This window comes from Hipposideros armiger, unplaced genomic scaffold, assembly GCF_001890085.2.
Source record: "Hipposideros armiger isolate ML-2016 unplaced genomic scaffold, ASM189008v1 scaffold_108, whole genome shotgun sequence".
Classification (NCBI taxonomy): Eukaryota; Metazoa; Chordata; class Mammalia; order Chiroptera; family Hipposideridae; genus Hipposideros; species Hipposideros armiger.
In genome coordinates, this window is record NW_017731458.1 from 1,257,072 (window position 1) to 1,280,368 (window position 23,297).

Below are 23,297 nucleotides of genomic sequence, written 5' to 3' on the forward strand. Positions count from 1 at the left end.
GAGCAGGTGCGAAATGGGGCAGCTGTAGATCTGTCTTCTGCGAATCAGACATTAAGCTTCAAATAGAAAGGTTAAGAGAAAAAGCTAAATTATATAAACACAACACTGTTCACCTCTTGAAAAACGACCTTCTTTCCTCTTTCTCACAAACACAACAATCTATTGTATAAGGAATAGTCACTTAAAATAATATTTTAGTCTGAACAGGGAAGAACTTGGAAGGAAAAAACTGACTGTCTTTGGAAGCTGTGTAACTGACAAATTTATTTGGTAAATAGGAATCTCTCAGAAAATAATGAAAATGAGGTGTCATCAGATATTTGCTTCATTTTCCTTTTTTTCAAATTTAGAATAAAAAGGGAGAGGGAGACGAGGCAGGCAAGTATGCAAGTAAACATGGCACATGTTTTTTATAAGCTTATAGCTAGTGAGTTATGCTGTTACTAGCTGCTCAAGAAGTGTGATCTCATGAGAAAACCTTCCTCAGAATAGCAAAGGGGGAAAAAGTCCATGTTAAAGGAGAAAACGGACATGTGAATCAGAGCAGAAACCACATTAGTTAGCTAGGTGCAGGGGAAAATAATTGGCCTTTTCTAAGAATAGGTTTCCTCTTATACGTACAAGTCAGACTTGTCTTCTTTCCTAATGAGTATTACCTTTTTATATAAAAAATAATTTTCAAGGTAAGAAAGATAGAAACCACAGGATGTCACTCACATGCGTACAGAAATATTTACTTTGTAAGACAAAAAAACTCAAGATCACAGTACACAGTGGTTATTTATTTAAATACTTGAAAAGGTCGATGATGGAAAAAATAGGTTTATCATGAGAGTTTATATTCATTAGATTTATTTTACCATTTAAAAAAGTGCTGCTTCTAGATTATCCTAGCCAGACATAGAACACTTCATGACACATGCAGCTACCATAATATACTATAATAGACAAAGCCATTATAGAATGTTTTACACTTTGGAAGGAAATCCAATAGTAGTAATGGTGACTGTTTATTTAAACTAAAAACATTGATAATATACAAATCTTTTTTTCTCGTTTGATTGAAAGGGCTATAAAATTCAACATACTGACAAAGGAAGCAACATAATCGCATAGGTAACTTTTGCTAATTGCCTTTGGCTTACTCCTTCCTTTTAAAGGAGAGCCTCATACTCAGCTGTACAATTTTCTAGACTGTATGATGGCTTCAAGGCTGGCTTACCATAAGTGACTGAAAGAAAGTTGTGTTGGTAAGCTGACACTGACTCTATTTTTTTTTTCAAATGGAGAGAAATGGCAAATTGTGCCTCGTGTACTTAAAGAACCCTCAAATCATTCTGAGTAAATGTGAAATAAATAAGTGATCCATGAGTAAATATAATCTCTGAGCTGACTTAAACCTAGGTGAGCCAACTGAGCACTAACAATACCATGTAGAAATGTCTAGAAACATCATTTCGAGAACTCAGTGTGGGAGACCATATCTTGCCTGAATATGTACATTATTTACAAAATATTCCCTTTTGGCCTCTGGAATTTAGCCATTTTAGTTTGGCTGTTAAGCTCTTTCTTTCCATGTGCTAGCCAATACTGCAGTTGTAACTATCATTAAAATACTCTTATGCATGAATTACAAATATTAATAAAGTAACTCTGCATGTATAAATATGTCAATATTTCTAGCAGAATTTAAAGCATTCATAATGTACATAAAAGTATTTGTTTTTGGTAGGGGCCAGTATTTTTTTTTTTTAATCACCGTTGTTTCAATAATGCTTTGTACATAGCAAAACCCAAAACTGCAAAAACAGTAGCACCAAAACTTGCTCGAAGCCAAAACGTGGAGCTCTTGAGGTCAGCTTGTGTCACGTGCCTGTGGTCAGAAAATATAATTAATGTTTAAAACACAATTAGTATGAAAAAACCAGTCATATTAACAGTCTACTTTTAGGGAAGTATTAGCACACTTGTCAGGCTAATTGCATACAGTAATGCTTACCAAAAACATTCATCAATACAGCCACATGTACACTGCTTAGATAATCATCATCTTACAATGTAGACATTAATAAAATCAAATGTCTTTACAATTAGCTACTATTTGGGAGTAAACAACATGTAAAATTTTACACATTTTCATCACATGGAAAATGGAGAACTTAGATAAATCAACCTACCACTTTTGCATACCACCATGGTCTTTCAAAATGAAGTTAAGACTGAGATCTCACAATTTTGAGAGTCAATTTCATGGAACTTAAAGTGCAATCTCGAGTCCCCAGGAACCGAAAGCTATCGTGTAAGCAGTTAAGCGACAAGTGACAATACTTTTCTAAGAGCAATACTTAAAGTCAACTTTGGAAATACTGAGCCCCATCAAAATTTACCAAAGGAGGTGGGAAAGATTTCCCAGGTTGTATTAATTTGGTTACTGCTGATTAAAGAAAGTAAAAAACAAACAAACAAATGAACAAACAAAAAAACCCAAAAAACCAAATCCTGGTATTAGACAGGCAGTGACAATGGCACCAATTAAAGGACATAATGTAACATGATGGGCTGAAAGGGAATGACATAAAAGAAGCCATTTTGTGCATGACAAGGACAGAGACAGCCTGTATCACAAACTGAGTTTGTGAGCATGCTCAGTTAATAACACTGCTAAGCACCCTCAAGAGTCTCAAGTATGACAGCTTGTGCGAAGAGGATAAAGCTTGAAAGCAAAGGTTGGAAGATTTTATTCAAGTGTCGCTGAAATTTTAGTTAAGTGAACACAATTGAGGTGATGTAGAAAACTTACAGAATTAAGAGCTTAGAGCGATTGTCTAGTTTAGGTTATTTTACAACTTAAGATAAACAAACAGATTTGAAGCAAAAGTCAGACATCACTAAAAAAAAAAACACACCAAGAAACTGACATATGCAAAAGAATTAAGAGCCAAGAATATCAATTATACAGAACTATTTTGCCTCAGTAATAGTCAAATAGTGAACAATCAGGTTAGTTATCACAAAATGCCATCTGTACACCCCTAGAAACAAGTCTATAACAAACCAGACTGTTCCATGCTTATCACCACGGCAAAACAAAACACAACACTCCCATTTTTTATCTTCCCCAGTTTCTATTTAAAACAAACAAAAAAATCACTCCTTCCATAATTATTATTTCACAAAGCAGAGTGCTAACGCAGGTTCATTCTACCTTGCGAGTTAGTTCTTTCAACAGGCAATGTTTTATTTTTTTAATTTAGGGAAGAGAATTCTTAGGATTTAGTTTTTCCTGGTGGAAAAACTCCAACAAGGCCAACCCACTGGTCGTGGGGAATGTTACCTGGCTTCAAGAAAAAGTGGACCATGAGATGACCCCATGAAGATGGAATCTTCAACCGAGCTGACGGCATGCACCTGGTGAGTGACACTGCCTTCGTCGTCTGCTACCAGCATGGCGCCCCATTCAGCTACCTGGGCTCTTAACCTTGTATACACATGCACACAGTTTGCAGTTCACAGCAGAGCTCACAAAAGAAGGGGACTGAAAATAACATCTCTCCATTAAACATCCCACACAGAAATTGAGTTGCCACCCTATATGATGCATCCCCTGCTTGTTGTACTTAAAATAAACGTATTCTATAGCAAATTGCCAAACTTGAAATCTATCTATATGTCCTCTTTAAAACACTCGAATATTATGCAAGGAAACCTAAGGCTGTTGTATATATTCTCTGTATATCCCTCAGAGGCTGGTCTTGTTGTGTCTGAAACACTAAGAGAAGCCCTTGAAACCGATACCCTGAGCAGTACTTAGCAATATGTGGTGACCTTAAGTATTCATTCACAACGAGGCTAACAACTGTTAGCCATGAAGTTTACAGATGCTTCTAATTTCAGACTACCAAAAACTACAAAACACATCTGTGAAAAGTTGGGTCCAACATCCCAGACTCACAGACTGTCATGAACCTATGATGAGGGTTTCAATGTTTACAACTCCAAGACTCCAGGTCAACAGAGATGTACAGAATTTAAAGCGAGAACACAGGCTAAAAGTACATTAGAGCTTTTGTTTTAAGCTTGGGTCTCTGTGATTTTGCTGCATTTTCACTGATGGGGGATTTTTCTAAAAAATTTTTACGTATATTTTTTAACTTAAGGAAAGAAAAATGGTTAGGATTAAAGCTAACTGTAATCACACTGAAATCAGTCAAAATAATTTCTCATAAATATTCAAGTATGGAATCTGCTGCACACAGCTCCCTTTGTTGTATTTTAAGAAAGTATTACCATTCACGAAATAATATATTCTGACTGACTTCATTGCTTAGCTTTCTCTTACATTTCAAGATAGTGATTATTATTTTCCCCAAGCTACAGTATAGACTTCAATAGGCAAAGCAGCTGTTCATATTTATATGTGACAAACAATATAGATATGTGCTCAAGATATAGCTAGTTAAAAACTCAAGGCAACTATTAACTCATTAAATATATTTCAATGGCTTCATCGATCTTATAATAGTTGTTTCAGGCACTTTCAGACATGGAAAACTAAACTTCTATACATAGAAAGCTACTTTGAGAACTATTTTATGCCTTTATCAGGTGCATTTAAAAGCTGCATTAACCAGGCTCTCTGTATGAAAGAGAAAGCATTTATAATGGACGGCACATTTGTCATTGCTTAGCTCACAACACCTGAATAGAGAATGGTGCAATCTTAACTGTATTCTTAAGTATTAAGAACTGAGTCTGGGCCGGCCGAGTGGCGCGTTGGTTAAGAGCTGGCTTGGGACGCCAGAGGGCCCCAGTTCGGATCCCACATATGAGGGCCAGTGACACTGCCCTGTAGAGCTAAGATGCTGAACAACAGCTCAACCTGGAGCTGGGCTGTGTGAGTCGCCGGCAACGGCGTAGGCTGCAGCCCCTGCTGCAGTGGGTTGCCATGGGCTACCATGTGTAGCCAGCAGCCAGCGTGAGTGGCGATCCAGAAGCCGGCGACTGATCTGCCTCACCCGGGAAGAGCGCAATGATGGTGCCAACTTGGGCCAGTGAAGCAACGTCCTCCACAACTAGACTGAAGAACAAAAGGACAGCAACTTGTCTGTTCTCCTTCCCCCAATTCCCCAGCACTGTTCCCATCCCCCAATTCCCCAATAAACATCTTTAAAAAAAAAAAAAGAACTGAGTCAAGTTGGTCATTCTAGGTCTCAAGCAGAAGCAGAGTAACAGTTTCATCAAGCTGCTTCCCAGTTCATGTCTAAATACAAGCAAAAAATAAAATTCTTCCACAAATCCAAACTATAATTCTTTCAAAATGATTCACATAAAATACCATCTTAGAATAAATTATAATCTTACTGCACAGTTTTTCTTTCTTCTTAAAAGGTTTTTAGTATTAAAAAGGTAATATACGCTCATTATAAGATATGTGCAAAATAAAAGTACAGCAGGAAGAAAAACAATCACCCAGAGTCCTATCACCTAAAGCAATTAATTATAATTTGAGGTATTTCCTTTTAGAGCTTTATATATATATTTCTTACATAGCTGTAAACACAATGTATATAATTTATTTAATTTTATATCTTTTTAAAAACTTACTATTATGTAATGACTTTTCCATAAATTACAGAAACATCATTTCACATACCTGCATTATATTCCATTCTCCTATTGATCTATCTCTGTTTACTAGTGACTATAACTAAAGCGATGAATATCTTTCTATTATACATAAGATTTTTCTCTATATTTAGGACAGTTTCCTTAAGCTAGACTTCCCCAAAAGGAATATTACAGAGTTAAAAATGTGCGTATGCAAGTGTGTGTGTATAAAGGGTTCTTTTTAAAAAAATGTATTGATATCCAAGAATTACTGCATTTTCCAATTCTATGTGGAATAAGATAATTTAGTTCAGAAGTCTCTCTTTTGAAAACATAAGAAACAATGACTAAATGTTGGAATGTAACTTTAATTAATCATTTGAAGCTTGTCAGAGCTTTCAAGTTCTTAGGTGAAAAATTCTTGTGTTTTGGATGCTGGCTTGCTTTCTTAGGAGTGCTGCGGGCCCATATGTCGATGAGATGACAGGCACCTCTTGACACAGGTGTGGGAGCCAACCAACATGCTTGGACTCGGGTATTATTAAGGCTGCTACTTAATAAGGCAGACAGAAGGAAATGTTTCAAAATTCAAGCAATAAAGAATTAAATTATGGGGCCGGCCGAGTGGCGCATTGGTCAAGAGCTGGCTTGGGATGCCAGCTCTGAGCAGCAGGGCCCCAGTTCGGATCCCACATGAGGGCCAGTGACAGTGCCCTCTATAGCCAAGATGGTGAACAACAGCTCGACCTGGAGCTGGGCTGCCGTGAGTTGCAGGTGACGGTGGGCTGCAGTGGGCTGCCATAAACTACCGTGAGTGGCCGGCAGCCAGCGTGAGCGGCCAGCAGCCGGTGTGAGCTGCCAAGAGCCGCCGTGAGCGGCCATCCAGAGGCAGGAGACCGATCTGCCTCACCCAGGAAGAGCGCAATGATAACAACAACATGGGCCAGTGAAGCAATGTCCTCCACAAATTGAAGAACAAACTGACAGCAACTTGTCTGTTCCCCTTCCCCCGATTCTCCAGTGCTGTTCCCCTCCCTCAATTCCCCAATAAAATATTTTAAAAAAATAAATAAAATCTTAAAAAAAGAATTAAATTATGAATTGTCTTTGTGAACAGTCACACAAGGCATATAACGGAGTGACCAAAATTCCTGTTACCTTTGCACAGAATGCCTTAGAGAAGGCACACAAGATGCTTTTGATTAACTCTGCAGTTATGGAAAATATAAGAACATGACCTAAAGTCTGTATTGGTCCAATGTATTTAACCAATAATAAATAAAGGGAATGTTATCAATTGCAATATTTACAAACATAAAATAATCAAACCCTAAAGGGCTCAATGGCATTAAACCCATTCTAGCTATTCCCAAGTAGGTATTTTTAATATTGTTTTTAATAATGTGTCACAACAGTTTATATCTGGGGAATGAAAACTATATTACAGAGACCTAAAAGTAGGCAAAAATTAGAATTTGAGGAAGGGGGAGAATTCAGAGAGATTCAGGTATCAATCAACATTGTTTTACGCTGTAGGCTATGATTGTGCAGAGGAAAGAACAGTACAGGAGAACCTACTCAAAGGCAGCTAAACTAAGAGACTGTAGGAAGAGTAGTTCCACCCAGACAGTCAGTCACTTTTATCAGCCCTCCCGTACAGCCTGTCAGAAACAAATCTGAATTTCCTACTTTTCATTCTTCTCATCTCACCATTTTATCCTTTCCAAACACAATTCAGAGGTGTACAAATGCACTAATATGAAAGGTCTTCTAATTTTATAATTCTATACATATATATATATATCTCAGGTATGGAATTTTAAGTTAATACTTTGAAACAGCCTATATAACCTAAAGTTACTAGGGCTCACAGATATCATATATAGCTTTTAATTATTTGCAATTACACATCTCAAGTTAAAGACTGTAATGAGGTCACCAAAACTAGTTTTCTGTTTTTAAATAACTCACCTTTTTTTTTTTTTTTAAGAATTCTAAACCTCCCTGCTTTTATTCCTCTCAATGCTTCTGCCTGGTGAATTATTTTTAATGTTTATTTCTAATAAAAATGCCATTACTACTACTACTAATCTTAACACTGACAATTTTCCAAATTGAACTAGTAGTAGGCATAAAATATTTTAATAAGATATTTCTCAAAATAAATTTAGAAATCAAAATATAGTGTTCAACAAAGTTGAACTGCAACATAAAAACCAGAAAGCTGTTAACTGAGCATGCCTAAATAATAACATACTTTTGAACAGGGCATAGGTGTGCATTAATGTCAAAAAATGCTTTACTAAGTATTAGAAGAATCAAAATTTAGATGATCATAGATACATGGGAAACATAATATCTATATATTTTTTCTTTTTTATTATTTTTTTTAATTGGGGAATTGGGGGAAGGGGAACAGACAAGTTGCTGTTGTTTTGTTCTTCAGTCTAGTTGTAGAGGACGTCGCTTCACTGGCCCAAGTTGGCACCATCATTGTGCTCTTCCCAGGCGAGGCAGATCAGTCACCGGCTTCTGGACGGCCGCTCACTGCGGCTGCTGGCCGCTCACGCTGGCTGCTGGCTACACACGGTAGCCCATGGCAACCCACTGCCACAGGGGCTGCAGCCTACACCGTCACCGGCAACTCACAGCAGCCCAGCTCCAGGTTGAGCTGTTGTTCAGCATCCTAGCTGCAGAGGGCAGCGTCACCGGCCCTCATATGTGGGATCCGAACCGGGGCCCTCTGGCATCCCAAGCCAGTTCCTAACCATCGCTCCTCTTGGCCGGCCCCATAATATCTATATTTTAACTACCGATACTTAAAGATCAGAATAGGCAAAAATATTTTAAATTATCAAGCAGCAGCAGCTTATTTAATAAGACTCTGTAACACAAACTCCTGTATAATTTTAAACAGATGACTTTGTATCCAAATTCATAGAAAAGCTTTGTAAGGACCTTCATACAAGGGAACATAGAAGTTTCACGTGAAACTAAAACACAGGATGGACTTCCTTGGATACAATATTTTACGATATCATAATATCCTACCTAAGAACTCTTACATTCCCAACAGAATACCTATAACATTTAAGATTTCTAGGAACCTATCCTCTTCATAAAGCAATCCTATGAAAAGGTAATTCATTTTGGTATGATGGTAATAAAATCCTTTCTTCAAAAAAAGGGCTCTTATATTAACATGATTTTAAATTATATAAAAGAGGAACTTAGGTGATGATTAAAGCAATATGGGCAAATGAAGTCATTAACGAATGGCTTAAAATAAATGTCACATATATCCAATTTAAAAAATTCATTTAAAAATAGGGTAAAACATACAATGGGTATGATGACTGCCCATCATACCTCTTCTGTAAACACTCAATGTGGGCTATACACCTGGTTGCTAAAGTAAAATGCTGCTAACAAACATAAGAAGTAACATGAACAAATAATGTATATGGCTAATGCAAATAATAAAATGGGATAAAAGAAATCCTACAACCAAAATATGTATCAAAGAAAATCACACCAAAATAATAAATTGTAAAATAAACCATTTTGATGGAATTATAGGTTAGAAGGAGTGGATTATACACAGAAAACTACCTGGGAAAGGAATTGAGAGGAGTTAAAAATAAATGACTAAGTGGGCCAGACAAACAAATGAAAATGAATACCTAAAGCAAAGGACAAATTAAAGCTCACAGAGCACTACAGTATAGTAACATCTTCATTCATGCAAAGTAGGGGTGTTGTGAAGTCAGAATAATAAACATTTAAACTAAAATCCTGGGTAGGTCAAACCAACAATCAAGCTCAATCTTATATAATCATTTTAATACTTTCAGATTAAAAGTTACTTAAACTATAATCAAAAGATATTTTTCCCCACTAACATGATTTACACTATTTGAAATGAAAGCATTACCAAAGATTAAAATCATCTGACCACATGTTAAGCATCCTCCAAATGTATTTAAATTCAAATAATTCCAGTTATTCATAAATTATTCTAAAGAAAAACATAAACCTATCCAGATCTGAAGTGTGGGCTCATAATTACCAAACAACAAAGTCACATGTCAGATACATAGTTTAACACTTTTTCTGCATGTTGAAATCAATGTACATTTAATTAAATTGGAAAGAAAAAATGTATTACTACTTTCTACTTAAAATAGGTACTGCCACTATAAGTTCCCTAAAAGGGATAATCTTTTCTGATGAAAGACACATAGGTAGGGGACAAAACGGACAATTTCAGAAATGAATCTATTAAAACTGCCTGAATATACATTAATTACAGGCTTAAATCCTCTCATGATCAGGTTATAGCACTTCCTTTTTTAGTATGGCACTAAGGTCACTGAAACTACCGTATTTGCCGGCGTATAAGACGACTGGGCGTATAAGACGACCCCCTAACATTTCCACTCAAAATACAGAGTTTGTTATATACTCGCCGTATAAGACTACCCCCTCTTCCGCACACCTTCCACACACCAAATAAAAGGTAAAACAATATCAGATTTGATTTGGCTCACTGAAGTGCAAACAAGCATATTGTATTTCATGTCACCACATAACCGTTTTGGCGATGTTGAGCCACCATGTCTGCTACATGTTTTTCGAGTTCTGGCCAGTGTGGGGTGCCTCTTCTTAATGCACACTTACCCCTTGGCATACTCTTTAATGCTTTCTCATTTGATTTCCAGTCCCCAACCATCTTTTCTGTTACTCCATATTGTCTTGCAGCAGCACAATTATTATTTTCCTTAGCAAAGTTTATAACTTTCAGTTTAAAATTTGCATCATACTTCTTTCTTTTGGCTGGTGCCATGATAGGGATGATAGGGGTTTGACTGGTCGACATTTTCTATGCTGTACTGTACAATGGTGCAGTATTGTGGTTGGCTGTTGGCTGTATACAAAGCCTGATTTGATTGGTCCCTGCTCCCTGTTTGCCCGCCCTGTCACTATAGCAGTCTGGTCCACCCTTGCATCAGCATCTCCCTGGGACCTCACTAGTGCGCAAGTGCAAGCTCTTCAACATTCTAACAGGCACCATGATAGCGCAAAATCGCGAATCTTCAATGCATATGTAAAGAAATATACGGTAACCCGAATTTACCACACTTGCAAAATCGCACACAGCCGAGCATATACCCAGCAGCGCTGCTGAGGCCTGAACGGTATGTGGAATGAAGTGGGCGGGCATCGGGAGGCCACTATGGCACGGGGCAAGCACTATGGGCAGTCTATCTGAAGTGTACCTGGCGTATAAGACGACCCCCCACTTGGAGGCATATTTTTCAGGGCCAAAAAATCGTCTTATACGCCGGCAAATACGGTATAACCAAAGTTTAAAGAAAAAAAAATTTTAACAACATAATATTTACCAAGGTACTTAAAGGCAGGTTCACATCTCCTTCATCTTCGTATTTTGCCCCAGCTCACAGCAGGATCCTATCTAAAGCAGGTACTTAAATTAAGTATTTAAATAAATAAATCAAAGAGGGGGGATGAGATAAAAGGGAGAATGTGGCCTCGAACCTGTATTGTCTCTGGAAGTAATTTCCATTTCAGTGACCAAATTTTTTATAAGCACACTAAACCAATGCACTAATTTGAGACCAATAGGTATGGACCAATATTTGTCTATCAGTTCCTTTGCAGACATTTGATTAAACTTTTTGTTTTAACGAAAATTTTAAAGCTGCTCTTTTACAGTTCTAAATCAAACACTAGGCATGGTGGATTTCTAAAACCAAAGACGTAAGACTTAATGTTGAGTGAATTACAGTGAAAAATTCTTAAATGACTTGTACTCAATCAATCAATCCCTTATCTGCTTATGTAACAGTGAGATATATCTACCATGGCAAACCAATGGTGACCAACTACCAAAGGTTGCCAAAAACCTGAGAATTACTAGGGTAAGGTGATTCCATTCTCACCCCATCACCTTGTATCTTTTTCAAATTTTTCATGAGAAAGGAGTAAATTGGGGAGCGGGGAGGTTAAGGTACATTTTCATGCCTTAGGTGTACTTTTGTGTGTGTGTGTGTGTGCCTACAACTTGAAGCCTATCTTAAGATTAAGGTTGCAAGCTGGTGGCCTGTAAACATGCTTTGTTTCTTCTGATTAGTACTTTAAATTTTAAAATTTAATTGCTATTATTTAAATATCAGGAAATTTCTTGTCTCACAGAAGACCTGCTGACACCAGGCCTGTACAACAACAAATGGCCAGAGCTGAGTTGTGGCTGCCTCTTCTAGACAGGGCCTGTCACAGTTCCCGCTTCTCTTATTTCTTACCCTTAGCCACCTCATTCATTTACAGTATCCATCCGGACCTGTAAGCACTTAGGTTTTGGGCCTCCACCCCACCTATCTGATCTACATCCTTTTGTGAACTATAAAAAACTTCAATATACAACTTTTAAATTTCCACTGTACTTCTCTAAAACAAATTATTGAAATGCTATCAGGGGTCAAGGAAGGAGTGCTTTGAAAGGTGCACTGGTTTCCCTCCTCACCTTTTTCATTCCTTCCATTCTTGATTATCAGATGTCAGTGATGTATCCTGACATGATCATTAAATTACTTCTAGTTTATAAATAGATATGACAAAATGTACTGATTTCTCTTTGAGGATCACTGTACAGAGCAATGTACTATAAGCAAGCTCATGCAATAATGCACACCCAACCTATTTCATCTGGAAGCTGACTAAAACAATCTAAGAATAAAATTGTCATAAAGATGCAGACAATGAATCAATCTGTAATTCTGGATATTCAAGAGCTTCTAGAATAAACAAAATAGATGGTCTGTGATTAGCAATTAGTAGGAGCCAAAGCGAGTTCACCAAGAAAATGACACCAAATAGATGTCATCTCCTATTTAGATAAAATTACTACACTGGTAAATAAGAGGAATGTAGTAGAAATTATATACTGGTTTCAAAAAAGCCCTCCATGAAATCTCTCATAAGATAATAAGATAAAATATGGACTGGATAATAAAATATTTTTAATTGACAGAGTAATCCTTCCCCAAGAAATATGAACCTGTGTTATTAGGAAAGTTCTGTAGTGGAGTGCTATAGGGCTTGCTTGCTTTAGCTCTCTCTCTTCAGTCTCTGGGTATCCAACATTATTATTATTATTATTTTTTAGCTGAGTCATCCTGCCACCTGTTGGCAGCTCAGCGGCAGCTCACCTCGGGCCAGGAATCGAACCGCTGTTGCTCAGAGATCAAACTCTTGAGCGAGCTCTTAACCAACTGAGCCACTCGGCCGGCCCTCCAACATTATTTTTTAATCAACAACTTGAAAGGTAAAAAAGACATATCTACCAAATTTTCAAACAGCACAATGCTGAGAGAGATTTATTATGAGACAAATGACAAAAATAATGTTTGAAATGACTGAGCTAGAACAAATGGATCAAAAAGAATATGGCATTTAATAGAGATACATACGTATCTGTGTTCAGATTCAAAGAGCCAACTAAAAATGGCGAATACACAATTAGAGGGAAGGGACACTGCCTTAGCAGCACTTCATATGAAAAAAATCTGATTTCAATTAACCCCAAGATTAATACATATCAACAGTGAAGTGGGGCTGCCAAAAAGTGAATTCATGCAGTAGACAGGCACTGTCCTAACTGTGGAACACGACTGCCCCGTTCTGGACGAGTCAGACCACACCTGGAGCACAGCTCTTCATTCTCAGCAGCACCTTTTAAGAGGTACCCTGAAAACCTAAGGGGCTTGCGGTGAGGACAACCAGGAATGATGAGGTCACTAAACGGTCTAATTTAAGAAAAGGCTGAAAGAAATGGGGATGTTCTACCTGGAGAAGAGAAAATCAGGGGAGACATGATGGCCGTCTTTAAATGCCTGAAGGATATCTATGTTGAAGAGGGAGTAGAATAGTCGTATGTTGTTCTAAAGGGCAGAACTAAAACTAAAGGAAAGAAAGTTATAGGGAAATTATTTAGTTAAAAATAAATAAAAGGCAAAAGCAAAGCACCTCTCCAATGAGGAAAGCCATCGGCAGATAAGCAGCACTCTCTCAGGAAGGCTTGCAGGAAGGCATTTGAAGGAGAAGTTAGGCCAGATGAACTCTAGTATCTCTTTCAACTCTATTTCCAACATCAGAGCTCCTGAATGTTGTTTGGTCTGAACTAACCTGCATTTTTTCAGTTGTCACAAGAGAATCTGTCTGTTATCCCTTTATAGGATGCCATTCAAAGGACAGAGGCAGAACTTGACCACCAAATGAATGTGGCGATCCCTTCAAAGCAGTCACCTGAGATTCTTACTCCAGAGCTGCTCATGCTCAAAACATCACCAAAACTCCTTTAGAATGCGTTCAAAATCAGTTTCTGACTCACATAAGATATACTCTCGCTGTTTCACAGCCACGCCTCTATACTGCTGGTAGACACACACCATCCTACGCATGTGGTACAGTCATGGCCTAGCCTTCCGTGAGAGTCCAGTGGTAAACCAAATAACTGACCCATTTCTAACCAAAATCTGGTTAGCTTGATCATCTATCTTAATCAAGCCCAGTTCCCAATGACACCTGAATGATTTCAAAAACCTAATTCATTCTTAGACACATAAAAATGTGACACTGGATACAAATTAATATTACATAGGCTCTTAAATGCTCACAAAATGTAAAATCAATGTGAACAAAGGTAGCATGACCAGAATAAGAATATAACCTTCTAAGTTCACTGCTTTGAGGGAATGTAAATAACCTCTTTTTTTGTTTTTTCTTTCTTTTTTAAATGCATACTACTTTCTAAGCATACTTCATGTTTTAAGCTCAATTATAAAGACCTCAAAAACTAGTGCTACAGATCTTTTTTTTCTTTTCCATAATCTTTAAAGTTGGTTATTATTCTCATTTCCACAAACCATGTTCTTTCAAATAAACATTCCAGGTACTTATAATAGAGAACTTTCCAAACCCAAGATATTGTTCACATTATTAGTATGGTTTTAATAAGTTGTATTATTTGAAGGTAAGTTAAATATAGTATAACATTTGGGATCGTGTCTTTTCCTTACTATGAATGTCCTAATCTATTTCTACAACTCTCAGCCAAAAGACTTTAATCTTCTTAAACATGTCTGCTAATATGAAAGATATTTTAACTTCCTTAATGAAAAAAAAATCTAAAATCTTATAGTTCCCTAAATATATCTATTAAAGACATTAAGGATGATTCCAAATCTAAACATTGTCACCCCAGTGAGAATTGTAGTGGAAGTCAGTTGGGCATCAATAGGCTTGTTGTCTTTGTAGGTGAGTATCTGTATAATAAATAGTTATCCACCTTTTTTCTTTTGTATTTTAACAGAATGCCTGGTACCCAGTAAATAAAGTTAAGAACCTGTTAAGAACTGCAGTGAAGATTTTGTTCTTTACAGATTGCAGCAAGTCTGAGTTGAGGAAGTTCTGACAGATGCAAAATGTACACCTGTTGCAGGTGCACATACAGCGTAACCGGGCATGGCTGCAAAAACACACAGAAGGACAGGAGTTGAGTTCTTACTTAACAAATATGGCACAAGTCAGGGTGTGCCAACTTAAAAAAAAGATAGATTTAGGCATAAGCAACACTAAGGAAAAGGATAGTGTGGGGCATGCTAAAGTTGTGCAGAATTCCACATATACCAAAAATATAATAAACAGCCATAGCTCCCCCCTCCCTCCCTGTAGAAAATCTAAGCACAATTACCTAACACTTTTGCTTTTTTTTTGGGGGGGGGATGGAATTATTACAAGAGATTTAGTGGAATGAATATGCACAGCAATAGATGACACCCTCATCTAAATTAATAAAAAGAAAAACTGAGTAAGCCATAGCACCCACCCAAAGGACAAAGCTTGCTAACATTGAAATAACCCTTCCCTCCTCCTCCTCCTCCTCCTCCTCCTCCTCCTCCTCTCCCTCAGCATACACACATGCCTGAAAACCAGGAAGGAGGACAGCGACAAATACACAAAAGAGTCAAAAGACGAGTATATTCAACCCTGAGGAGTTATGAACAGCATCGTCTTTAAATGATCAAGCACCCTGGCTCCCAAAGGAAACCAAAGTGCTTCATAAATTTCCACTTGAACAAAATATAGTTTTAATTTCATCTGCTACTAAAACACAGCAGCTAAGTATGATAAGATGAAACTCTAGGTAAGGATGCAAAAATCAACAGTGGATCCAATTGGTATTAGAATGAAATTTAGGGAGGCTTTCTGACTCCTTTCTGGTTGACTGGAGTGGCACTAGTTGGTACAGGCACATGGGGCGACCCATTTCACCTCCGCCCTAACAACCAAAGTAGGGGGGGTCTCCAGTGATTGCTCGGTGGTCAGAGCCACTCAGACGTACAAAGCCATTACGCCAGCCCTGAAGAGGCCCTGGCACAGAACCCACTCAGAAGAGCGCCTCCTGATGAATCAATGCCATCACTTCCTGTAAGACCTGAACAGTTTTTTTTAAAGGCTTCCTCAGTCAAAGGACTGGCCCAATCTGACTTGGCTTAGCTTGTGAGATCAGATGAGACCACAGCACACGGTGGCATGGTGGTGGAGGTTAGCAGCATCCCAATAATGCCTAATTCCCAACATGAAGAAAAACAAGAATTAATTTTTTTTAAAAAACCTCTTTATAGGCTCAAGACATCCCTTTTTAAATCTTGACTGTGATGATAAACATGTCACTGCTACTAAGTCACTGCCAGCTGTCATACTGGAATCCATCTGTTATTTTATAAATTGAATCTGACTTTTCAACATACACAGGCTCCACCCACCAAAGAGGAGGGATGCAAAGTATGCTTAGCAACAGGGAGATGCTTCATGAGAAGGAGTTTGCTATTAACCATATAAACAAGTATCCAAGTATGTACATTTATGATATACACACACGCATACGCGTGCGCGCGCACACACACACACACACACACACACACAAATTGCAGTAAAATGTTTTAAAGATGCAGATCTAAAAACAGTTGCAATTACTTACAAGATTAAAGTAGCACATCTACACAGTAAAAAAAAAGAAAGACACCATAATATACAGGTAGGCAGTAAGGCTGACCAAGCAGTGCGTTTCTGGATAATTACTAAATGTTAATTATGGCAAGAAAGGAGATCTGCTCATCTATAAGAAAATGTCAACAAAATCCCACAGAAGCCATAAAGAAAAAGTAACTTACAAAGCAGTTTTTAGAAAGACCCAGATTTTTCTCAAATTCTCTATTCTATCAGTGTTGCCCATGTCTCGGGGGAGTCTGTGTCTGTAATGATCCTCTCTGTAGATAACATATATGAGAGTTTTAAAGCAAGGGTAAAACATAAATAAGGTTGCGCTTATCTTATAGTAATAGGAAGGACTTGTCTTCCAACACTAATAGAATTTCAACAGTGTACTTACTGCGTTTTTTAAAAAGTATTGGTTAATGGAACAGCAGTAAAATTAACTCTGACTTGAAATCCATAACAAATAAACACCTTTCTGGAAAACCTCAGTTTAAACACCTTTCTGAAAAAAACCTCAGTTTACAGCAATGTTTAATTACTCTATTTTAGATTGTAGTTTTCATAAGAAAAATTCAGAGAATAACATAATCATAAATAGAATAAACTATAAAGTCCTGAGAAACGCACTGCCTGAAAACTAGCTTGTTACAAAACAGCATCTATACAAACACAATACCTGAGGCAAATGCCATTAAGAGCCATGCAATCTTAAGGCAGTTAGTAAACTATGAAGGTGACCAGTTATGTGCTTGTGCATACGCACGTATAGGTATACAATAAATGTACATAAAACTTGTGGCTCATGACACAGTGTAAAACATTTATATAGCAGAAATTCCAATTGTAACTATTTTTTACAGCACTTAAAAAAGACACTATGTCCCGAACTCAAACATACCCATAATTTAAACATAAATTCATAAAAGATTTTAGAATCCTTCACATACTCAGTCACTTAATCAAAGGAAAAACATAAAAAGGAACTTTTTGTTCATACGGAAATGCCTTATAAGCATCAAGCAACATGTGCCAAGTGCATTTTATTGCAGTAAGACATTTTTTTATGCTGGGTGGGGGCTGAGTTTTCCTGTACTATCCTACTAAGATAGTCACAGTCTGCTCAAAAGCACAGAAATACTGTCAGAGGTACGGTTTATATAATTTTATTATGGCACCCAAACCAAACTTGTGTTTACTCAAATGTGTACCTTCTCATTACAAAGTCTCTTTCTGTTGCTGAACAACTTCTATGTGACAAAGGCTGCACTCTCGTGGCCAATAATGGCATGCAATGTTATCATGAAACATGCAACAAGAAAATGATGGCAGAGCAAGTACTTACGGGTACATGGCCATTGTTGTCAATTTAATAAAGATATCTTTACTGGGTGCATCAGCAGTATTGCAAGTGAAGGCTTGTGGTGGAGGCATTTTGTGTTTCCTGCAGAAATCAGTAGGTGAAATACTATATTCTTGTTTAACCTCATGCAGGTCTGACTTTGCAGCTACGATTAAGCAAGGTATTCTGCTGTCCATAAAGTGTTGCTGTGGAATAAAAAATGAAACAAAAATCGGATGACAAGTTCAAAAATTATTCCGTTTAATTAAATGTGCACTAAAATTTTCCTTTGAATAGGCAAAGCATCAACAGTTTCAAAGAGTGAGTAAACTAAGAGGCAAAGATTGGCAGTGGTCCAGGTCTGTCTCATAGCAAGACCAGGGCCACTTTCCTAACGCTGGTAACAATATAAGTTTATAACGCTTCTTCAGATTCAATACAATAAAAAAAAACCAAAACATTTATTAAAAAGACACAACATTTTGAAATAAGAAGAAATCCACCTAAATTCCTCTATCCTAAAGCATACTATTTTCATTTTTTCATATTACCTCTAGACCTTAAGCACGTGCATTTATATATATGTTTCTATAGTGGCAGTCATGCTGGACATAAATATTTAAAAATATAATCCTGGATCTTCCATGTTTTTAGAATTCAAAACCGTATTTATCATGGCTGCTTAATAGTTCACTGGATTATTTTATCTTCATTTGGTAAACTATCCTCCTATGGTTAGATATTTGAATTATTTCCAGTTTTTTGCTATTAAAAACAATGCTAGAATAAATTCCTTTGTACATAGTTTTTACTCCTATTGAATCTCGCTGATCATCTCAAAGTGACTGATAACTTTTCAAGCCTTTGGTTTTTCCCCTTGCTCTATTACTATTCTTGGTGTAACTGGCAATATATAATCCATGTGCACTCCTAACAGGCATGAAGATCTTCCATTAGTACAAAGGTTCTTAACCAGGAATGCAAATCAGTCATGTATGGAAAAAAAATGTTTTAAAAAATATAGATGTCTGGGACGTTACCACCTCAGAATAAAACCTTTTAGGGACAGGACACAGATGTGTGTATTTTTTAAAAGTTCCACAAATCATTTTCTTGCATTTCTCTGGTTAGAAAGCACCATATAACTACAATTACAATTCCATTAAATTACATACAAAGTTAAACTTAGTTATAGACCAACAAACCTTAAAAATCCTGGCACAGTATTCAAAGGATTTAGGGTTACTGACATCATATACCAGGCACACAACATCACAAATGATCTCAGCCTCAGTTAGAAATTCCGATTCTGAGATATCGTGCAACTTGCAAAAAGAAAAAGATAATAAGACACATACGTATCATAATATTGATGTATAATTAGTCATGATATTTTATTACTTGCTTCACTTATTATAACTTCCTAATTAAAAATACTAGTTACGCATAAATTTTCAGACCATTTATAGAAGTGGGAAATATGGATAAACAAGTAGCTTCTGATTTTGTGGATTAAAAATGGTGATTAAGATTCTACAGAAGCTAACGTTTAACGAGTGATTAAAGTGTGCTAGGCAGGCCCTTCACCTGTATTCTTTCTATTCTATAGATAAGAAGACAGGTTAAAGAAATTAAGCCAACTGCCTAAGATAACAACACATCTAAAAAGTCATTAGACCAAAATTTGAACTCAGATATAATTCCAAGTCTATTTTCTTTCTACCACACTACCTTTTCTCCCCACCAATCAAAAACACAAAGCAAAGAACTTTTTATCAAGGTCATTTTGCTCTACTGCATACATTTTTCAATGTTCACTATAAAATTTTTAAAGAAATATCCCATCTATCATATGACAATGATCTAACGAGAGTAAAATTCAGCACTGAGTTATGTAAGATAGTGAATCTTTGTTGAGAAGAAAGGGTAAGTGTAGAGTCAGAAGTGACTCAATGTGTTACAAATAAAACACTATTATAGCATGAATATTCAGACATGAAAGATATCAATTTACAAAGAACAGTGTAAGAATAAAAACAGGAAAACATCCAGCAATATTTACTGGGTACACAGTAAGTACAGCTATACTTATAGGAAAAGCAGGTAAAGTATAGTAAGAAACTGACAAGGAACTTTTATCATAAAGAGTAAAATATGTATAAAACTCAATGTGATCATTTGTTTGGTAGAATAAACTATTTCCAAAAAGAAAAAGAGAGGGAATACACTTTTTGTAGTACCTATTATTTGTTAGGAGCGTGTAATATTAGCTAACAGTAAGAAACTCAGGCTCAGAGAGAGTAAGCCACTTGCCTGAGTCACACAGCTAATCAATGGTGCAACAGGGTTCATACTGAAATCGAACTGGATGGAAGGAGAACATATAATCTCTTTCTACTGTATTTCATAGTATCTTTTCAGTCACACCCTTCTCTTATTCATTTCTTAGGCTAACACATTTGTTAACTATACTCCTCTCTGATAAACAGATAAAACTCGATTCAGATTATAGACACTACCACTAACGTTTTCATATTAATTCTAATTAACTGTAGAGAACATAATTTTTTTAAATAAAATTAGAATAAAGAGTAAAGAGAAGTTAACTTTTTCTTTTTTTACTTTCTTATTGTGGTATAACATACAATTAAACACACAAATAGATGAATTTTTACTTATAGCTACACCTATGTAATCACCATACATGACAAGGGAAGTAAAATTAATTTCAATAAATAAACTAGGTGAAAAAAAAATCACACAATAGCTCTACATACAGCCATTAAATTAAACCAAATTATGTTTTCAAAGAGTCTTTAAAAAATATACCTATTAATAATCTTTATATGCCAGAGAATTACTTACCAATAAGTATTTCTCTTGTCCATATACATAAACAGTGTTAATCGCATAGTATGATTTATGATCATCACGAATTTTCTTTTGCCTCTGAAAACCAAAAATCCCAAAATTTACAGTAAGAAATTACAGTAACTAGCTGTCATCAATACATACACTCTGCATATGTTGTGGGTATGTCATAAATAAAAGGGCATTCTTCCATACACCATGTATTATTGATCAGAACAAAGGGATATTGATTTTACGTTTCTTAGGTCTTAAGGTCTAAGACAAAAGATGCATTTGCTCTGCACAAAGTGAAAGCAGTGGCTGAAAAGTACACGATTTTATTGAAATTGTATTCCAGAGTCACCTGCTGGTAATTCTCATTATTCTATAATTTCACCTGATATGAGACTCATCAGAAAATACGTCAATCTCCTTACTGGAGGCAGTACTCAGATTTCAGTATTCAATTCAAAGTATTTACTATCCATTTACTTGATGCCAAACACTATGTTAGGGCTTTCACATGTGTATTCATTTAATCCCCACCTAAACACTGGTTTAAAAATAGGACAAATGATAGCTAACATCAATAAAATGATAAATCAATAAAAAGATAAAGCCAGTTCAATAGAATTATTGTTACACTTGAGATTGTACTTTACTATTTATATGCGTTGTCGGAAAAGTCATGATGTATTTTTTCTGTTTTTCGTTGCAAAAAGCGTCATGACTTTTCCGACAACCCAGTACATAGATCACTAAGTTCTAATAATCAGCTAAAAAGGTTAATGGCTATAAAAAATTATGTAAACTTGTGACTATAAAAATTTGTTGAATAAAGTTCTATTTTCTGAAAACTCTCACCATTAAGTTTCTTCCAAGAAGAGCCTGAAGAACTCCACTTTTACCACAGTTTTTCATCCCAATTACATTACATCTGAACACATTTCTTTGGGTCTGTTTTTTCTGAAGGTCTATCTTTTTATCTCTTGTTACTAGAAAGAAAAAAGAAACTAATTATATACCACTTAGACTCACTGAGCCTCCATTTCTCCTTCTGCAAAATAGGGCACTGCTATTTATCACTTTTATGAAGTGTTTGATCAATAAACATACTGTACAATAGTCAAGCTGTATGTAAAATAAAGAATTAAATATAACACAGAAAGGCCTCACTTAATGGAAAAAAAGCACTTCTGAATTTCACTGTGAAGTGAACTTCTAGTAACCAAATGATATTTATTTCATCATAAGTAGTACATTTTCATTCAAAAATGATATCCTAAACATGAATGAAAATTGCATGAAAATAGCCAACATTATATCCCATCTATTTTTTTCTGCGATAAATTACTGTCATAACAAGTTATAAACTAAAAGATGCTCTCTCAAATCTGCACTCTCCTGGATCTATAAATGGTAAAGAGATATGTACTCTGGGGATACCGGCCTTTCAAATGTAAATCTGTAAAAGAGTGAAAGGTCCTCATGCTGGCTATCAATGAGTTTCTTACTCTTTGATGCTGAATACTGTGTAACTGGTTCAGTACTTAAAGCGCACTTGCTTTGTCAATTTAAGATTGGCTGTCTTCTTGTGCTGGGGCTTCCTGTAAGATATGGCATTTCCCCCACCAATTCGGATATACGAAATTCTTGAAATATCAGTTCTCTAATTCGCTCTTTCCATACTTATGGGTTTTCTGTAAGTGGAACACGTTGCTTGGCAAGAATTACAAGACCTGAGAAAGATTTACTAATGTGGAAAAGGTTAAAAAGTTGAGAGATGTACAATTAATTCCATACCAGGATCATGTGTTAATAGGCATTGTTTTTAATGTTTAAAGAAAATTAAAACACAGGACAAACTATACTTTCAATGCCCATAGTCCTCCCTGATTTTCATCAGTGGAGTAACCTCAGGAGTAAATTGGAAGTAAACCCTATACTCTTTCTCTTTTGATAAACAATAAAATCAAGCATCTCAACTAAAAAGAAATTATCAAAAGAAAACAAATCACAGGGTAAAAAAGAATGCAGACATGGAGGACTAGTGAAGATAGGTTTTCACACTTTTTACATATGAAACTGAAATCGTAACAAATTTTTCTAATTTCTTTTTACTAATTAGTATTCAGACACTTACCTGTAATGGCTGAAGCTTGAGACTCTTGTTCAGTCAATATTGAATAGCCTAAGTAGCCCAAATACTCCAGGCACCGCTGTACATCTAAATAGGTCGTGAGCCTAGTAAAGGGATGAGTTTAAAATGTGCAAAGTTCCTCAATGAACATTTATAGAAAAAAAAATTCCAACAGCTCAAATAGTTTTACCACCAGGCCCAGGTAAGTTTTGTCAGACTGCTTTCATTTTCCATGCACCCCAAAACCCACGGTTTTTCCTATGCTGCCATTCTTACAGCAGC

General features: G+C 36.3%; 1 protein-coding gene across 6 annotated transcripts in view; it reads right to left on the reverse strand.

Moving 5' to 3' along the window:
* Positions 1-721: 721 nt before the first annotated feature.
* The window catches only part of RHOT1 (ras homolog family member T1), a 62,953-nt gene continuing 40,377 nt past the window's right edge, over positions 722-23,297 (reverse strand). Inside the window, exons 14-22 of one of the 6 annotated variants that reach the window (XM_019647059.1) lie at positions 23,019-23,119; positions 21,740-21,870; positions 20,891-20,974; positions 19,231-19,350; positions 18,029-18,231; positions 16,863-16,958; positions 15,032-15,154; positions 3,335-3,478; positions 762-1,873 (exon numbers count right to left, since the gene is read on the reverse strand). In XM_019647059.1, the coding sequence (XP_019502604.1) occupies positions 1,756-1,873; positions 3,335-3,478; positions 15,032-15,154; positions 16,863-16,958; positions 18,029-18,231; positions 19,231-19,350; positions 20,891-20,974; positions 21,740-21,870; positions 23,019-23,119 (1,120 nt within the window). In that variant the 3' untranslated portion in view covers positions 762-1,755. Of the gene's footprint in view, positions 1,874-3,334; positions 3,479-15,031; positions 15,155-16,862; positions 16,959-18,028; positions 18,232-19,230; positions 19,351-20,890; positions 20,975-21,739; positions 21,871-23,018; positions 23,120-23,297 lie in introns of all 6 variants that reach the window. The other 5 variants (XM_019647061.1, XM_019647060.1, XM_019647063.1 and 2 more) reach the window with 5 other exon arrangements.